Below are 15,546 nucleotides of genomic sequence, written 5' to 3' on the forward strand. Positions count from 1 at the left end.
GGTCGAGACGTCCATAAGAGGTTTCTATGTTTATAAACCATTGCCTCTTTGTTTCCACATTTAAAAGACAAAGCTGGCAATTCTGGCTATACTTTCGTTCTTTTAATAATTTCTTTATTTTATTTATAAATCACTCTGGGTTATCTGATTTATCTATTTGGCTTGTGTTTTGTTTCCGTGCACTTGAGGCATTTTGCACATTTGTTCTGCACTTTGTTACTTCTGACCTTATTTTATAAAAAAAAATTGTATTTATGATAAACGTAAATTCTGATCTAATTTAAGTCTGTAAATTTTGGATTGCGTTTCGTTGTATCGATGTTGCGCTATTGCGTGCTGGCCATGCTTGCGCATGCAATTTAGCCGAACAGGCTAGGTGCTCTTCGTCTCATATTTAGGAGTTCATCAAACTAAACATTAAAAAACGGATGTTTTTCGACGGGTATAAGTTTTTAAAATGTATTTAAAACAAACTGGTTATTTTGTCAAAAGTTAAACTACAAAACAGGTAAGCCGTTTCTTTAAATTTCGGTGCTGAAACGGAAAATATCTGCACCAAACCTATATTTATGCCTGACACGACTGTCTTCGTGTGTTCACTTTCAAATGATAGCAAAGAGATTCCTGAAATAAATAATTTCATCAGGTCTTTCTGTATCTAAAGTGAATACAGAGATGATCAAAGTCAAAGCAAGGAAGCAGGTATTTCTATGCTAAATAATAACGCGTAGTGTCTATAAAATCATTAATTTCAGTGTTTTTCTTGTTATAAATTAACGTTTAATGAATTGTATATAAAGCTTAGTTTTTATCATTTACAGTAACAAACACAAATTATTTGTCATTTCTCATTTGTCGTTTTTTTTGTCATGACTGCTTTGACGCGCTAAATCTCCAAATTATATAAAAACACTGAATTGTAGCCGGAGTTTCCAAGGCAGGATCTCCTTTATTTTTTTTAGGTGTAGTTATCAAAATGTTTTTTGTGTGATGTTCTGTAGATCGTGGCTTTAAAATGATATGAGGAATAATTAAACAAATGTTACCTTACATTTTACATAAAAAAACAGAAGATTGTAATTGTGCTGGCTCCGTTGGGAAAATAACTTTAATATTGCAAAAAGAGCTCCACTGTTGACTACACCGTTGTTGACATCCATGTTTAACGTTAGCTTACAAGTGATGTCCTTGACCGTGGAGTACTCTTATGCGCATGCGGGTCACTTCTGGGTCATTTCACGTTCACACAGGAGACCACAAAAGGTCGCATTTTATTGGAAATGTGAACGGCCTTGCAAAAAAATCTAATTTTTTCAAAAAATCGGAATTGAGCATTAAGCCCTGCAGTATGAACGAAGCCTTAGTGTAGTGTTTTTTATAGCGTTTTTATCACATTATACGTTTATTCTTTATATACATTGAAAGTTTTAATGGCTACTGAGATGTGTATGTGTGTGTGCATTTATGTAATGTATCTTGATTGTTCTTGATTGTAAGTAAAATTATTTTTACAGTATGAATCATATTGTATAATATATATTCATTATGTATGGAAACATAACAGTTTTAAAACAAACAGAGAGAGAGAGAGAGAGAGAGAGAGAGAGAGAGAGAGAGAGAGAGAGAGAGAGAGAGAGAGAGAGAGAGAGAGAGAGAGAAAGAGAGAGAGAGATACAGAATTATGGTCTGAGAAGATCCAGCAGCTCCATAATGAGTTGTCTTGGGAGGCGAATTTTTTTAATTTAGCCATGTCAGGCAAAATGTCAAAAGGGTTGCCGATTTAAAAAAATGTCATGGACTAAACCCTTTGTTTCCCTTTAGTGTAGTGTTTTTTATAGCGTTTTTATCACATTATACATTTATTCTTTATATACATTGAAAGTTTTAATGGCTACTGAGATGTGTATGTGTGTGTGCATTTATGTAATGTATCTTGATTGTTCTTGATTGTAAGTAAAATTATTTTTACAGTATGAATCATATTGTATAATATATATTCATTATGTATGGAAACATAACAGTTTTAAAACAAACAGAGAGAGAGAGAGAGGGAGAGAGAGATAGAAAAAACGAAAAAGACAGTCATATGTTAAAAGACATAAAACGGTCAAATATGAAATATTAAAAAAATTGTATAATAGAATACATGATATTATTGCTTTTTAGTATAACCAATTCAAATCTTTCTAAATAAATTATAAATGTAACGTGATGAAAACGCTATAAACATAGAGGGAACAGACAACGGCGCCGTCTTTGATTCATTCGTTCTGATATCAAATAAATAGCCCTGTATCCATTGCAAACATATTTTATTATAAGTTTTAAAATCTCCATAACATATATTCATTGTCAGCATACCATAGTTTGACTTGTACTGCGCAGCGCTGATTTCTAAAGAATGCGGCGATAGCGTTTTGCGCTAAAACAACGCTAAGAGAGAGCTTACGAATGGTCCAGACCAACCTTACGAAAGTGTGACTTACAGAAGATATACTTAGCGTACGAACGTTTTGGGAATCGTGCCATAGAGTTAAGAGAGAGGTTAAGGAATAGGTTAAGAACTACTTAGCGATAAGAACGTTTTGGGGAACCGGGCCCAGACTTCTTCAATAACAGAGTACTTAGAGATGAGAGAATTAACAGGTTAAATTTTTATTCTTTAACTTTATTGGATATACAAAATTTACTTGGCAAGAGCTAGGCTTTCCTCCAATTTACATTTGAAATAATTGAGCCCCAGTAGAATTTACCTCTAGGATTAATTTTCCTTTTTGATTGAAAAACTTTACGAATGTGTCCTTTGTTGCATTTTCTGTTTCAAAAGTCAATTCCATCTAGACATAGGGAGGGATTAACACAATTACCTATATTAAATTTTAAATGATTACTAACTAATTGTACTAATCCAGGGTAGCTTTAATCAAAGAATTATATTCCTTCAATGGGACTGGAAAGTTATGAAAATTAAAAAAAATGCTCATATGTTAAAATATTAAAGGCTCTCTAAGCGAATCTGCGAGACGTTAGTTATTGTTGACGTTTGAACTGTTTTAAAACAGACGGAGCGTAGCTAACTCCTCCCCCTCCCTTCCGTGCTTTCATGAACGCGCCCAACCCCCACCCCCAAATCCTTTTTGTCGTTTATTGGCTGGAATACTTTGTTTTGTTTTGTGCTGCTAGGTTTGGCCACTATGTTGATATTGCCATTTGTGAAGCCTGGGCTGTCTACAGAGATCGCGTTTTTTTTACAGTTTGATCAGCGGACAGGCAGCAAGCAGATAGTGAGGAGATGTTTCCGGTATGTAACAAAAAATGTTTTATGGTCTAAAACGCGTCAATTCGCTTAGAGCGCCTTTAACAGTATCGTCAAATAGAGATAAAATGCAATTGAAGTTATTAGTAAACCATCTAGAAAAGAGATTTGTTCTTTATAGTTATATCAGCATTGTTCCATATGAGAACTTTGTGTGGTGAAAAGTCATGTACATAGCACAGTTTCCATGAAAGAAGACAATGTTGATGAAAGTTAGATAGGGGGATAGGTAATTTACTAGGCAGATAATTTCATTTTAATAAGAAGGACAAGCCACCAAGTTTGTTGAAAATACTATTTGGGATAAAAAACCATTGGGATAAAGGGTTTATAAGACATCTTTTTAACCAGTTTACTTTAAATGTATTTACTGTATCTGCAAAATCAAAAAAAAAAAAAAAAAAAAAAAAAATCAGGGGCACCTTCACTTCTGGGATTAGAAAGCATTTTTTTTAATTTGTGAGGCCTATATCTCCAAATAAAATCCAAAAATATTTTATTGATTTCTTTTATTGTTTTATCATTAATGAATAAAGAAAGAAAGAGTATGGTATACAAAACGAGAAAGTCCTTCCAGACATAATGCATCATTAATTTCAAAGACCAGTCAAGCTACGTAATTCAGATCCTGTTAAAGCAGCTCATCTTGTGATTGCACTCAGATGACGTGGCCACGGATGGTGAAGCGCTGTGAGAGAAGCGATAACTTAACGGTAACTCAACGCTCTCTTCAACGATAGGGTTGAGTCACCCATGTGATCACTGACCACCTATCAGAACCAAACGCTCTGATTACTCGCTAACCAGGGCTGCTTTCAGCCCTGACCAAAGCCCTGTTTTCAAATTGTTTATGATGAAATAGAACGGTTTGACTGAAATTTGGACATATGATGCTGGCCCGAGAATTTTCGGGTGCTTGTTGTACCCCCCCCCACCTCCACAATGGGTGCATAGGTGCACTGGAACAATCCTTCCTAAAATGCATTAAACTTTCGTTTACAAAGACGTGAAAGTTTAATGCATTTTATGAAGGATTGTTTCAGTGCACCTACAGCCATTGTAGAGGTGGAAGGTAATACAATAAACACCCGAAAATTCTCGGGCCAGCATCATATGTCCAAATGTTTTCTTTCTTTCTTTCTTTCTTTCTTTCTTTCTTACTGCAGCAACACCATGCAATTCTATTGCATTCTATTATACAGAATAACACTAACAATTTTAAACTCATTATACAACATACAGTAAAATATAAAATAATATTTCTCTTAGGCTTCTACATTATTCAATGTTAACACTTTAATTAAATTTGTTGACCCCGCAATGCAAAAATCTATAAACTGGGTAAAAACTGATTTTGTTCAAAGTTGAACAATAAAAAAAGTTTAACTTCACAGATGAATTATTGAAAAAAAAATTTGTTAAACAAAAAATGCCCCTATGACAGGGTGATCAGATGACAATATTTTACAGATAAAGCGGTATAAGTACGTAAAACAACAGTAAATTTTTAGTTACAGCTGCAGTTCAGGGCAGCTCTGATAAAACTGCTCATCATGGATCATATGTCTGTATCATGCCTCCAGTGACTGTACAAACTCCCTGTAACCAAAAATGTAGGTAGTTGGCATGTGTCAATATATTTAACACATAAAAATAGTCTAATAACAGAATTCATTGCTTATTTTCAAATTTAAATTAAGCAGCTGAATTGTAAATTTGCATTAGGTAATACTTTACTTGCTTGGATGTTATGTTGTTATATAGTTTTACTTGTAACACATTTTCTCCAGCTGTGTGTAATATTTGAGTGAATGATTTGTACATAATTCAAAAATTTTTCATGAGGTGATATTACCTTATTATATTTGGCAAACGATGATCTTTATAGAGCTGATTGTGTACATATTCAAGTGATGCCTCAAATGGTATCAACTTCACTCGTTTCTCAGAGTTCTGGGCATTTTTTGCTATTCTGTACAACTAAACAAGAAAATATTATTTCAAACAAAAATTTATGAAAAGTCTTAAATGAATTACAAGTTACACACAAACCTCTTGAGCCACTGCAAAGGGTGCTATTGGGTCGTCTTCAGCATGAAGAATCAGAAGGGGGTTTTTGATTTTTTTCAAACTATCAAAAAACAGAAACACGGCATATAAGAAATAAAAACGAAAGTGTACAATTTCTTCACAAAAGCAGATTTTTTTATATTTAACATATATCTCTGGACATACTATTAGAGTCAAATTTCTTAAATTATCTTACTAGTTGAGTTATCCTAATATTTTGTTAGTAAAATAATGATCTGTTGTCACATACTTCTCATGAGTTGGAAAGATCCAAATGTTGTTTTTTAATGGATTGAAAAGAAAGTACTGAATGTATGGGAACTTCCAATAAAACTGGATAAAGAGGAAAAAGAAGGGCATAAATGAGATTTACAAGACGATTGTATACAACACATAATAATGATCATGTGTAGTTTGTTCTTGTAAATATACATTTACTTGAATATTTGAAGAGGTAAAAGGCTCAGATTTCAAGAGAATTTTACTTTGGGGATCGACTCCTTTTTAAAAGTCTTTATAAGAGTACAAACAAATTAACACATTCTCTTATCTTTAGTATAACATTATAATATTTCTACATGTCTTCTTGTAAAACAGCTGGTAAATAAAAATCTGTAAGGGTTTAAGGTATTCCCTTAAGAATTTTTTTTTGGAACCTATTTTTTTGGCACAGTGGCACCACGGTTTCACTACCATGATATATAAATGTTTTTTGTAACAAACCCATGGTTAAGCTTTAGTAACCATTTGTTTTAAATGTAGTAAAACCATGGTTTGTTTTCATACAGGTTGTTTTATTAAAAATACATTAGAGAAAAAGGTGCATCAAATCACAACCCTCTGAATTCATAATACTTATATCATACATATAAAAATGATTATACAAATACTTTGTTCCTACAATCTATATGTTCCTTTAATCTTTAATGAAACAAAAAAGAATAGAATAAAAATCAAAAACAGCAGACTGACGACTCCTTCACTTCCAGAACCAGGAATCTGATTTGATTTCAAAAATTTTGGAATCTAGCAGTTTATGCAGCTGGCCATAGAATATTACTTACCCAAGTAAAGGGGTGTGGAAATTTTCCCATATCAGCTCCCATTACATTAGAAAATGCTCCCTCAAGTATTATTCCATCAAAATGTTTTCCTGTGAAGACATTTACAGTTATACATACAATAATATATATAACATATATTTAAAGAAATTTCCAGCATTTACGGCTATATTCATGGTGAGAACCGGTTAATCCATACACAAGTTTATTCACACAAGTTAATCCAGGCACAGGTTTGGGAGGGACAATTTGGCATCTCCCACGCTGACACAGGGAGAACATGCAAACTCCACACAGAAAGGCCACCTGACCAAGCCGGGGCTCAAACCGGGGACCTTCTTGCTGTGAGGAACAGTGCTACCCACTGAGCCACTGTGCCGCCTCACAATATTTCACTACAGGTTGTATTCTGTGTATTACTGTATGTGACCAATACACAAATTGAGTAAATATAATATTATTATTAATTTTAATGCCACACAATAAAAACCCAACCCACTGATACATATAAGGTCTGGAAGAGACATTGTTCCATTCCCATGCTTCAAAGTCAGTAAATTCTTACCTTGCTCAAGTAATTTCACTGCAGTGTTTGTTGAAACACTATTAAAAAGAGAAACATAGTTCAGTTACAGGTTTTATAAATTTTTCTAATGCATTTGTTATAAACACAGGCAATGAATAAAGATATTATACACACCCAGTACCAAGTGAGTGACCCCAAACACAGACCAGACTGTTTCCACTGCGTGCCTTAACCCAGTTGTACAAGTGTATGGTATCTGTAGTCAGACCAGCCTCTGTGGGTTCACCGGTAGAATCCCCAAAACCTTGTTTTAGTTTAAAAAATATTGAAAATAAAGACATTAAGGTCAAGTCTGAAATGTGGTCCAGTCATTGTATTGTATATATTGAAGGGACACAATTTCAACCCACCTCTGTAATCTAATACTAGGACGTGATATCCAGCATTACTCAAGATCTGTATGGTCAAGATATTTCCAGACATTAGCATAATTATGCTTAAAGGGATAGCTCACCTAAAAAAATGAATAAAATGATAAAATAACCAAAGTTGTTTACATGGGCAACTCCAACTCGATGAGGAGGTGAAGCTCTGTTTATTGAAGGTAAACAAAAAAAACAAATAGTCATGTTAAATGGGAACAAATCATAAAACACTCTGCAACATATTTAAACAGTACAATTCACAAAGCAGTGATGTATTTGCAAATATCAATGCGTAAACTTCATTGGGAACCAATTGAACTATGACAGTTGGATTCAACAGTGAAGCAAAGAGACTGAATGCCCCTCCCAGTATTTACTAAGGCAAAGTGTAATGCAGTGTTAAGTTAAATAAATAGTCAGTGAACACTATCACAGTAAACACAGAAAACCTGAGCAAAGGTTAATTAGCCACTCTTAAAAAATATCAAATGCATTAATACAAATCTTTTAAAACAATAAAGAATAAAAATCAAAATATTAAATGTGCTCTCTTATGATTTATAATAATATTAAGATATTTAAAACTTGGTTTCCTGCCTGTTGCCTGCATTGCCATGGAGGTAAATAAAAACGGGTGATCCATCTCCCAGAGCTTTCTCATACCAGCGTAGATCTTTCCCCTGTGACTCTTTCCATTTATGTTTAGGTACTGTAAACCTGGAAGATGTTGTAATACAAGGACATTGTAAAAGAAGGAAAACATGACATGTTAATGAAAAACCTGAACAGTTTTGCTATTACTTTTAAAGTTTTGTGTGTGTGTATGTGGGTGTTTCAAAACTAACCACACGCCCACCCTCACCCCTGCCTCAGGTTCTAGGTAGAAATTTATAGTATAATTGAGACCTACATCTGAAGGTCGGCTGAGGTCAACAGAATCTGGAAAAATACACACTTAAATTTATGAAACATCACAAAACTATAAGAGATTTGCTTCATAACACACCAATATTCATTTGGAATAGAAAGGTTGTGTAATACCAGTGAAGAATTGCAGAAGAAATGGTATTGTCAGTACGCAGAGTACAAGAAATCCAACTTTAACCCACACCAACCCCTGTGATCTAAGGTGAAGAAGAGCATAAGAAACTGGGTATAAAATGTTGTGTCAAGGTCTAATAACGGAAGGTTATTTATTATTATCATTAAATATAGGCCTGCTTTGCGTTCCCATGAAAATTATGTTACATTGCAACTACCAAGCAATCATTTCTGCAATAATATCTAGAGCCCTTGATATATAAATTAAGTATTATTCTTATTTACTCAAATTTATAACACAAATTTTTCAGTTCTTCATTTCAGTTCTACAACATTAATCTGTTTACAACAAACGACATTTTAGTCTTATGCTTATCGCATCACTGCTTCATAGACGGCTTGTTATTGTTGTCATTAGCTTTATATGAGAGTAAAGTCCAATGGCTTGCAAGCAAGCCAGTCGCGGTGTTTATAAACGCGGTTGAAACCCGTCCCGTATCAGTTTCAGCTACTATGTAGTTTACAGTAATTCAGGCACCCTGCTTTTAAAGCTTATCTCGCTTTATCTATTCACTTGACATAAGGGTGTATCTTGTCTTGCCCCAAGAATGTCAATTTGTTTTGCTTTTAATTTGTGAAATTATCGTTATTGAGTGACGTACTTTCAGTTCGCATTTTGAATAATGTTGTGTTATAAATAAGTAATTACTCCACTTATCTACAATATTTTTTCTATTAATTACAAATTATGTTTTTAAGGCCTTTAAACACAAGTTTCACGGGTGAAATAACAAATAAAGCTTTAAAAGCGGCGTGCCGAGAAACGACCGTAATTAACACATTAGGCGCGCCATGAAAAGTATATATCGCGATTGGCTTGACAGATCGTGTTTAAAAAAAAAGAAGACTGTGTTTTTTCAAACTGCGGCTGACCGCAGTAAAATAACCTATTCTTAATTTGTGCAACAAATGTTACCTTGACTGTACATTTGAGTCCTTATGACGACCAGCGCGTTGCGATTCTCCTGCAGATGCAACTTTACTTTCAGTGTGATCAACTCTTCTCTTCATTTTGAGGATATTAACACTCCCTACTACACACTGCGGTCAAACCAGTGAACACTCTCTACCTCTACACAACCTGGCAACAATTTAACAAACTGTGTAACTCACGCAAGCGGATGGGTGTAAAGTTTAAAGGGCATGGACTTATGCATGCATCTTAACATTAGGCAAAAAACAGGGTTTCCTCCAAGTTTTGGGTTGTCACTTTGGCGTGTTTTGAATGTGCACTGCTTTCACTTTGCTTTATTTAATATATCAGCTATCTAAAAAGTAATTAAAAAGAAAACTACGAACAAATATAATATAATAAATAAACTACATATAAAAAATATGTATGTGAGCTTTTATTATATATTTCGAGCTCCAAAATCACGTCACTTCCTGCTGTTGACGTCGACGAGGAAATAAACCATCATGTAGTTTTTCTATCGGTCGTGAAACTGAGGATAATTTGATGCCTGTCAGATGAACATTGTAAGTTTAAACAGTTTGACATTTATAGGTGAACATCTCTCTGGCGTATTGCTCTTCGTGTATTAGGTTGTATAGATTGTAAGACCAAACAAATGATAGGTACTTGCTTGCGCGCTAAATTCAAAATGACTTGAGGCACTGGAGAATTAGCCCCTGATGATTTCTAGCCTAACATTAAACATTCAGCTAATTGAATGATTTTTATATTTGATTTTGTTTTGAACTAACACCAGCTAAATATATGTAACGTTACAGAAGGTATACCAAAATTAGGTCTCTAGACAACATTATATGATGCGTCTTCTGTACTCATCTATGTACATTGAATTTACCTTCTCTGCATCTCTTGCACTCTTCTCTTCATAAATATGCACTCCATAAAATAGTCTTTAGTTTCACATGCACATATATACTATTGCCTTATGCACTTCTGGTTAGATACCTACTGTTTTTCATTGCATTTTACCAGAATGTGTTGTCCTCCACGCAAAGATGCTTCGAAGAACAAGAACAACGAAGGTGTATAAAGAGGAGTCGACAGATGATGACTCTGAAGACATGTGAGTTTTAACTTTACTTGCTTGCTTTCTCCAACATCATTTTTATAAGAGTAACCACATATTTGATATAATGTAAACATGAATTGTCCCTCAGTAATGTGATTCACACTTATGCAAAATGGTATAACATTTACTTCAACAAACAAAAAATAAGATGTCCTCATATAAATAAAGTAAAAAATAGTGTAAAATTACTGCCTCCTGAGTCCTGTTTTATATTTTGTCTGTGTGCTGGATGAATTAAAAATGTCACCCTGTTACAGAACACCCAGTCATATCAAAGATGAAAGTGAAGAGTTAGACGAATGGTTACCAGACTTAAATGATGGCAAAATAAAAGGTGGACGCCAGAAGTTGAAAGATGGAACGGCTGATACGAAAAAAGTCACAAAGAGGGTCGCCAAACCCAAAGAGCCAAAACCTAAAGCAGAGAGGAAGCCGAGAGCAGTACGGACTACTAAAGCTAAAAAGGAGAAGCTTAGTACAGAGCGACAACCTGAGGAGACCGATGTACCAAAGCCAACATCACAGCAACTCATGACAGTTAAAGACGAGGTATGTTATTCATTTTTGTGCCAGTTTTTTCCATGCCAACAACATTTTATCTGACTTTCATGCTACTTTCTCATTATGAGATGTTTAATACATAATTAAAGCAACACATGCCCATGTCATTAAAATGTGCCTAGCAGTACTGTCTGTTTCTCCTCAAACTTGAGAAGCAAGTGCATGCTGTCATTAAAGCAAAAGAGAGATATATCAGGCCCAGCTGCTTCAAAGAATTTGTCTATGTAGCGCACATAATGGATTTCAACCTCTTGCTTTGCTTTAGAGGCTATCCATCAACTTGAACAGTGAGTTCAGTAATAATTCAGCAGTCCCAGGAGATATGCCTGGTGAGGGAACGTCGTCTAGCCGACGTCCTTCCAAGGTAAAAAAAGAGGAACCAGAAGACTTCACCTTTGATGAACCTGCTCAGAAGAAGCAGAGGACAGATGCATCCCAAGGAAGACCAGTTAAACTCAAATCAGGAAATTCCTGTTCGGAAGACCTGCAGATGAGTTGGGATCCCATTCAGGTGGGTTATTATAGGTGCCATCTCAGACTGCAGTGCTAGTGTTAGACGAAATATCTATACAGTGTTAATCTTTGTATTTGTCATTGTGTTTCAATCATTGTGATTATCTGTATTTGTGTTGTAAAGATGTAAACTGCATATCCATTTTCAGCATTTTTAAAGTATCAGTGTAATAAGCTGTATAGTGTACATTCAGCACAAAATAAACCTCTTTAAGATGATAAATATACTAAAAACCTTACTTGTGTTTGTTACGCATGTTTACTCCTCTTTAATGTACCAGTTATGTGTTCCTACGTAGGTTCTCGCTCAAAAGACGGGTGTTGAGCAGTGGGTGTGTGCAAACATTGCACAACTGTTGCAGGAGGATAACACTGTTCCTTTCATGGTGCGCTATAGGAAAGAGTTGATCAACCATATGGATGCAGATGCTGTTCGAGACGTGCAACTAGTTCTTGAAGAGTTACGGTAAGACAAAAAGGAGGTGAAGGAGGGGCACTGATCTACTATCCGTTGACGATTTCATATTTTAGGAAATGTGCTTGGTTAAGTTAAGTGTTATATATTTGTATGACATTGTATGTACCTAGGTCAGTGGCAAAGAAGAGCAAGACCATTGCTCAAACACTGAAGAAAGAAGGAATTCTTACTTCAGAGCTGGAAAAGGCTCTGAAGAACTGTACAGCAGCTGATGAAATAGACCATGTGGTGAGTACAGAACAAGAAATAAAAAATAAAAACACTAGTATTACCAGGCCCACATTGAATCTGTGCCGTGTGCTCTGCCGATTTCCTTAGATGTCAAAGTCATTCACAAAGTTACATTGCCTTCATTTAAAACGTTTAAATCCCTTCTGCAAGATTCTCTTAAAATCCAAGGAGAAAATTCTACTAAACTCCCAGATTTTGTCTGAACCTGATTATTACTGTAAAACTGATGAGCTTTAATGAGTTATTGACTGTTTATGATCTATCAATAGCTTGCACTGCTGTGTTTTCTTTAGTATGCTCCCTATAAAAAGGGCAGTAAGTTGTCCAAGGCCCGGCGAGCTAAGGAGCTGGGATTGGAACCTGTTGCACTAGCTTTGCTTCAGTCACCCCAGACACTGAACCTGCAATCCTGGATCCAGCCCAACAAAAAGGGTACTACTCCTTTGAAAACCCCTACACACACTAATAATAGGAAGCAGCAACCCTGTTATATCTAAATAATATGTAAATAATTATAAATGGCTGTGATAATTTTTTGCGTTGGTAACGATATTTTAACTATTTTAAATTAGATTTTTTTTATCTAGGTTTATATAAAAACTGGGTATTCATACTTCATCACCTTCCCAACTGGAATATTCTTAAAATACTTACTAGTACATTCATGTAACATTTCATATTAGACATTTCATCACAACTTAAAACAGGTTAATTGCCACAGGACCATTGTTATTAGTATGACTATTTTTATTCAATTTGATGTATTATTTTGTCCTTTCCCAGATCTTTTCCATCTTAATTTTTGTGAAAAACAGCAACACCCAGATATTTGGTCAGTAGAGGGCAGCAAAGTGCTTTTGTTTTTGCTGATGCATGTAGTAGTAGGTTGACATGAGGTGCCACAGCAGTGTGGCATCTAATGGAATTAGCCATAGAAGCTGGCATGGTGTTGAAAACAAACAAGTTTTAAATGCCATGTTTCTAATGATTTTATAATTTCGAGTCTGTACTCAGTGTTCATAGAGACACTTGATGGATATTTGTTTAATTGTCAAATGCCACTTAAATGGCGAAAATGCAGGCACCTAAAATTACATTATTATAGCTTGGTTATTTACACACATGCAAATAGCAAATATCTTTAAAATATGATAAAAAGTCCATAGATTGTTGTAGTATGTTGTCCAGGCCCATAGAAAAGTACATGTACATATTTTTTTATTATTTAATTAAACAAATTCTATAATAGTTAGTATAATAATGACTGAAAATTTGAATTGTAGAAGAAAATTAACCCTTTGTGACCCTTAGTGATATACAAATAGCACAAAATCTTGAATATTATGATTTTTTTTCATTCCTTTGTTTACACTTTTTATCTGTATTTTTCCAGGTTTTTAGAAAGTTTAAATCCCATCATTTCAATGTAGTCTCAGGCTTTTGGACCTCATATAAAGTCTTGATACAATGTCTCTGTAATTTATCAGCTATTAATATCTGTGTTAAAATGAATATCTATATAAACCCATAATACCAGTTCCACATTTTGGCCCAGAGAAAGTGTTGTTCTAATATTTTCTTTCAGTGTTGTCTTGTTACATTTCAGTCCTTTCTCTTGCTGTATGTTTAAAGGTTTATCTACTCTGGAGGAGGTGGCCACAGGTGTGCAGGAGATCCTGGCAGATATGATTTCTAAAGACAAAGAGACACTCACATATGTCCAATCACTGTGAGGCGCTGATGGTTTTATCAACTTTACTATTTTTCCATAGTCTCTATATATCCTCTTTCGGTCTAATAATTGAATAATCTGTTTCTTTTACCATTATATACACACATCTCTCCATGCGTTTGACTTGTTTGACTTTCCGTGTATGTTCTTGTCTCAGGTGCGACAGGGCGATGGTGACCATTCACTCCTCAGTGTCTAAAACAGCCCTTAAAGAACAGCAGGAGCAGCAGGGAAATCAGAAGAGTAAACCAAAGGACATTGCCAAGTTCAGCCTGTATAGTGACTTTACCTGCAACGTCCAGCAAATCCAGCATCATCAGGTATGGTCATTCTTATTGTGAGTCAAAGGCCAGAATTTTGTGGACGACATACTTAAAATCGCTAACCTTTGTGTTTTATATGATGTCTTTTAAAAGAGATTTAAATATAATGCAGTGTAAGTTGTGTTGTCATTATGTATGTTAATCTTTCCTTAACTGTGTTATCCTTTTTGATGTAAATGTATGAATGTCGGTTATAATAACATTACTCTATAGTGTATGTTTACACTCTAAAAAAAAGTTATTTTCAACAGTGTTAGGTCAAAGAGGGATGAACCCAACCCGTTGGGTTGTAATTTAATCTATGAAATATAAACATTTTCTGGGTTAGTTTAATCCAGCGGCTGAGTTTCTCTTTTTGACGCAGAGTGTTTTTTAAGTGTATGTTCTTACCCTATGGTCAAAACTGCTAAGTTCTTGCAAATAGGTACAAATATAATTTTATATAATTTTTTTAATTTAATTGCTTACAGTTTTATTTTAAACTTTTAAATTATTTTGCATTGGATCTAATATGAAGGCAATGCTGGCGACACATTCCCAGAATGCACTGGATCTACTTCACTACTTAGGGCATCCCAGCAAAATACTGTAGGTTATAAAGTCAATTGAGAAAAAGCCCAGGTTGTTCAGAACTATAATCTACATACATCTGTAAAAAAATTGCGATATTACGAATTTGCATATTTCTGTAAAATGATTACACTGTTTTTAAATGACTCCATACTAAACTTTTGAGGGAAAGCAATGATAACTTTATGATAAGACGTGCTGTATATGTACATACATACACAATGACAGTGTTGTGCCACATTATGTCACTCTTTATAGGTCTTCTGTCATTGATGTTTAACCGTACGTCTTTGTGTCATTATTGTCCCTCCCCCTCTCACTCACGGGTACCCGCTTACTCAGAGCCGGTTGCGGCCACATGTCACACTAACTCTGTCATCATTTTCTCCCTCTATCCATCTCTCTCAACCCCTTCCCTGTCCTCCAGTCATTCCCTATCTCCCCCTCTTAACATATGTGACACGTCCGTCTCCGCATGGCTGTGGATTAAAGGCTGGGATTGACAATCACTGCTTCATGATGACAGCCGCTCATGGGCTCCGTGAAAAGGGTGGGGGGTACGGCGCGAGGGCGAGAGACAAAGCCGGAATCAGC

The 15,546-nt window shown here is 35.0% G+C and overlaps 2 protein-coding genes across 3 annotated transcripts in view; one reads left to right on the forward strand and one right to left on the reverse strand.

Moving 5' to 3' along the window:
- Window positions 1–9,644, reverse strand: part of LOC135787170 (lysophosphatidylserine lipase ABHD12-like) — a 48,909-nt gene extending 39,265 nt beyond the window's left edge. Inside the window, exons 1-13 of one of the 2 annotated variants that reach the window (XM_065296967.2) lie at window positions 9,416–9,637; window positions 8,440–8,522; window positions 8,244–8,337; window positions 7,996–8,115; window positions 7,531–7,564; window positions 7,384–7,429; window positions 7,148–7,277; window positions 7,013–7,050; window positions 6,451–6,539; window positions 5,637–5,719; window positions 5,369–5,447; window positions 5,172–5,296; window positions 3,796–4,915 (exon numbers count right to left, since the gene is read on the reverse strand). In XM_065296967.2, coding sequence (XP_065153039.1) covers window positions 4,888–4,915; window positions 5,172–5,296; window positions 5,369–5,447; window positions 5,637–5,719; window positions 6,451–6,539; window positions 7,013–7,050; window positions 7,148–7,277; window positions 7,384–7,429; window positions 7,531–7,564; window positions 7,996–8,115; window positions 8,244–8,337; window positions 8,440–8,522; window positions 9,416–9,510 — 1,044 coding nt within the window. In that variant the 5' untranslated portion in view covers window positions 9,511–9,637 and the 3' untranslated portion in view covers window positions 3,796–4,887. Of the gene's footprint in view, window positions 1–3,795; window positions 4,916–5,171; window positions 5,297–5,368; window positions 5,448–5,636; window positions 5,720–6,450; window positions 6,540–7,012; window positions 7,051–7,147; window positions 7,278–7,383; window positions 7,430–7,530; window positions 7,565–7,995; window positions 8,116–8,243; window positions 8,338–8,439; window positions 8,523–9,415 lie in introns of those variants that run through there. The other variant, XM_065296969.2, reaches the window with a different exon arrangement.
- A 251-nt stretch (window positions 9,645–9,895) lies between these two features.
- Window positions 9,896–15,546, forward strand: part of srbd1 (S1 RNA binding domain 1) — a 65,977-nt gene continuing 60,326 nt past the window's right edge. Inside the window, exons 1-9 of the mRNA XM_065296974.1 lie at window positions 9,896–9,978; window positions 10,448–10,538; window positions 10,802–11,093; window positions 11,371–11,616; window positions 11,918–12,084; window positions 12,207–12,324; window positions 12,621–12,759; window positions 13,960–14,056; window positions 14,217–14,379. Of these exons, the coding sequence (XP_065153046.1) occupies window positions 10,471–10,538; window positions 10,802–11,093; window positions 11,371–11,616; window positions 11,918–12,084; window positions 12,207–12,324; window positions 12,621–12,759; window positions 13,960–14,056; window positions 14,217–14,379 (1,290 nt within the window). The 5' untranslated portion in view covers window positions 9,896–9,978; window positions 10,448–10,470. The remainder of the gene's footprint in view (window positions 9,979–10,447; window positions 10,539–10,801; window positions 11,094–11,370; window positions 11,617–11,917; window positions 12,085–12,206; window positions 12,325–12,620; window positions 12,760–13,959; window positions 14,057–14,216; window positions 14,380–15,546) is intronic.

Source organism: Paramisgurnus dabryanus, chromosome 20, assembly GCF_030506205.2.
Source record: "Paramisgurnus dabryanus chromosome 20, PD_genome_1.1, whole genome shotgun sequence".
Classification (NCBI taxonomy): Eukaryota; Metazoa; Chordata; class Actinopteri; order Cypriniformes; family Cobitidae; genus Paramisgurnus; species Paramisgurnus dabryanus.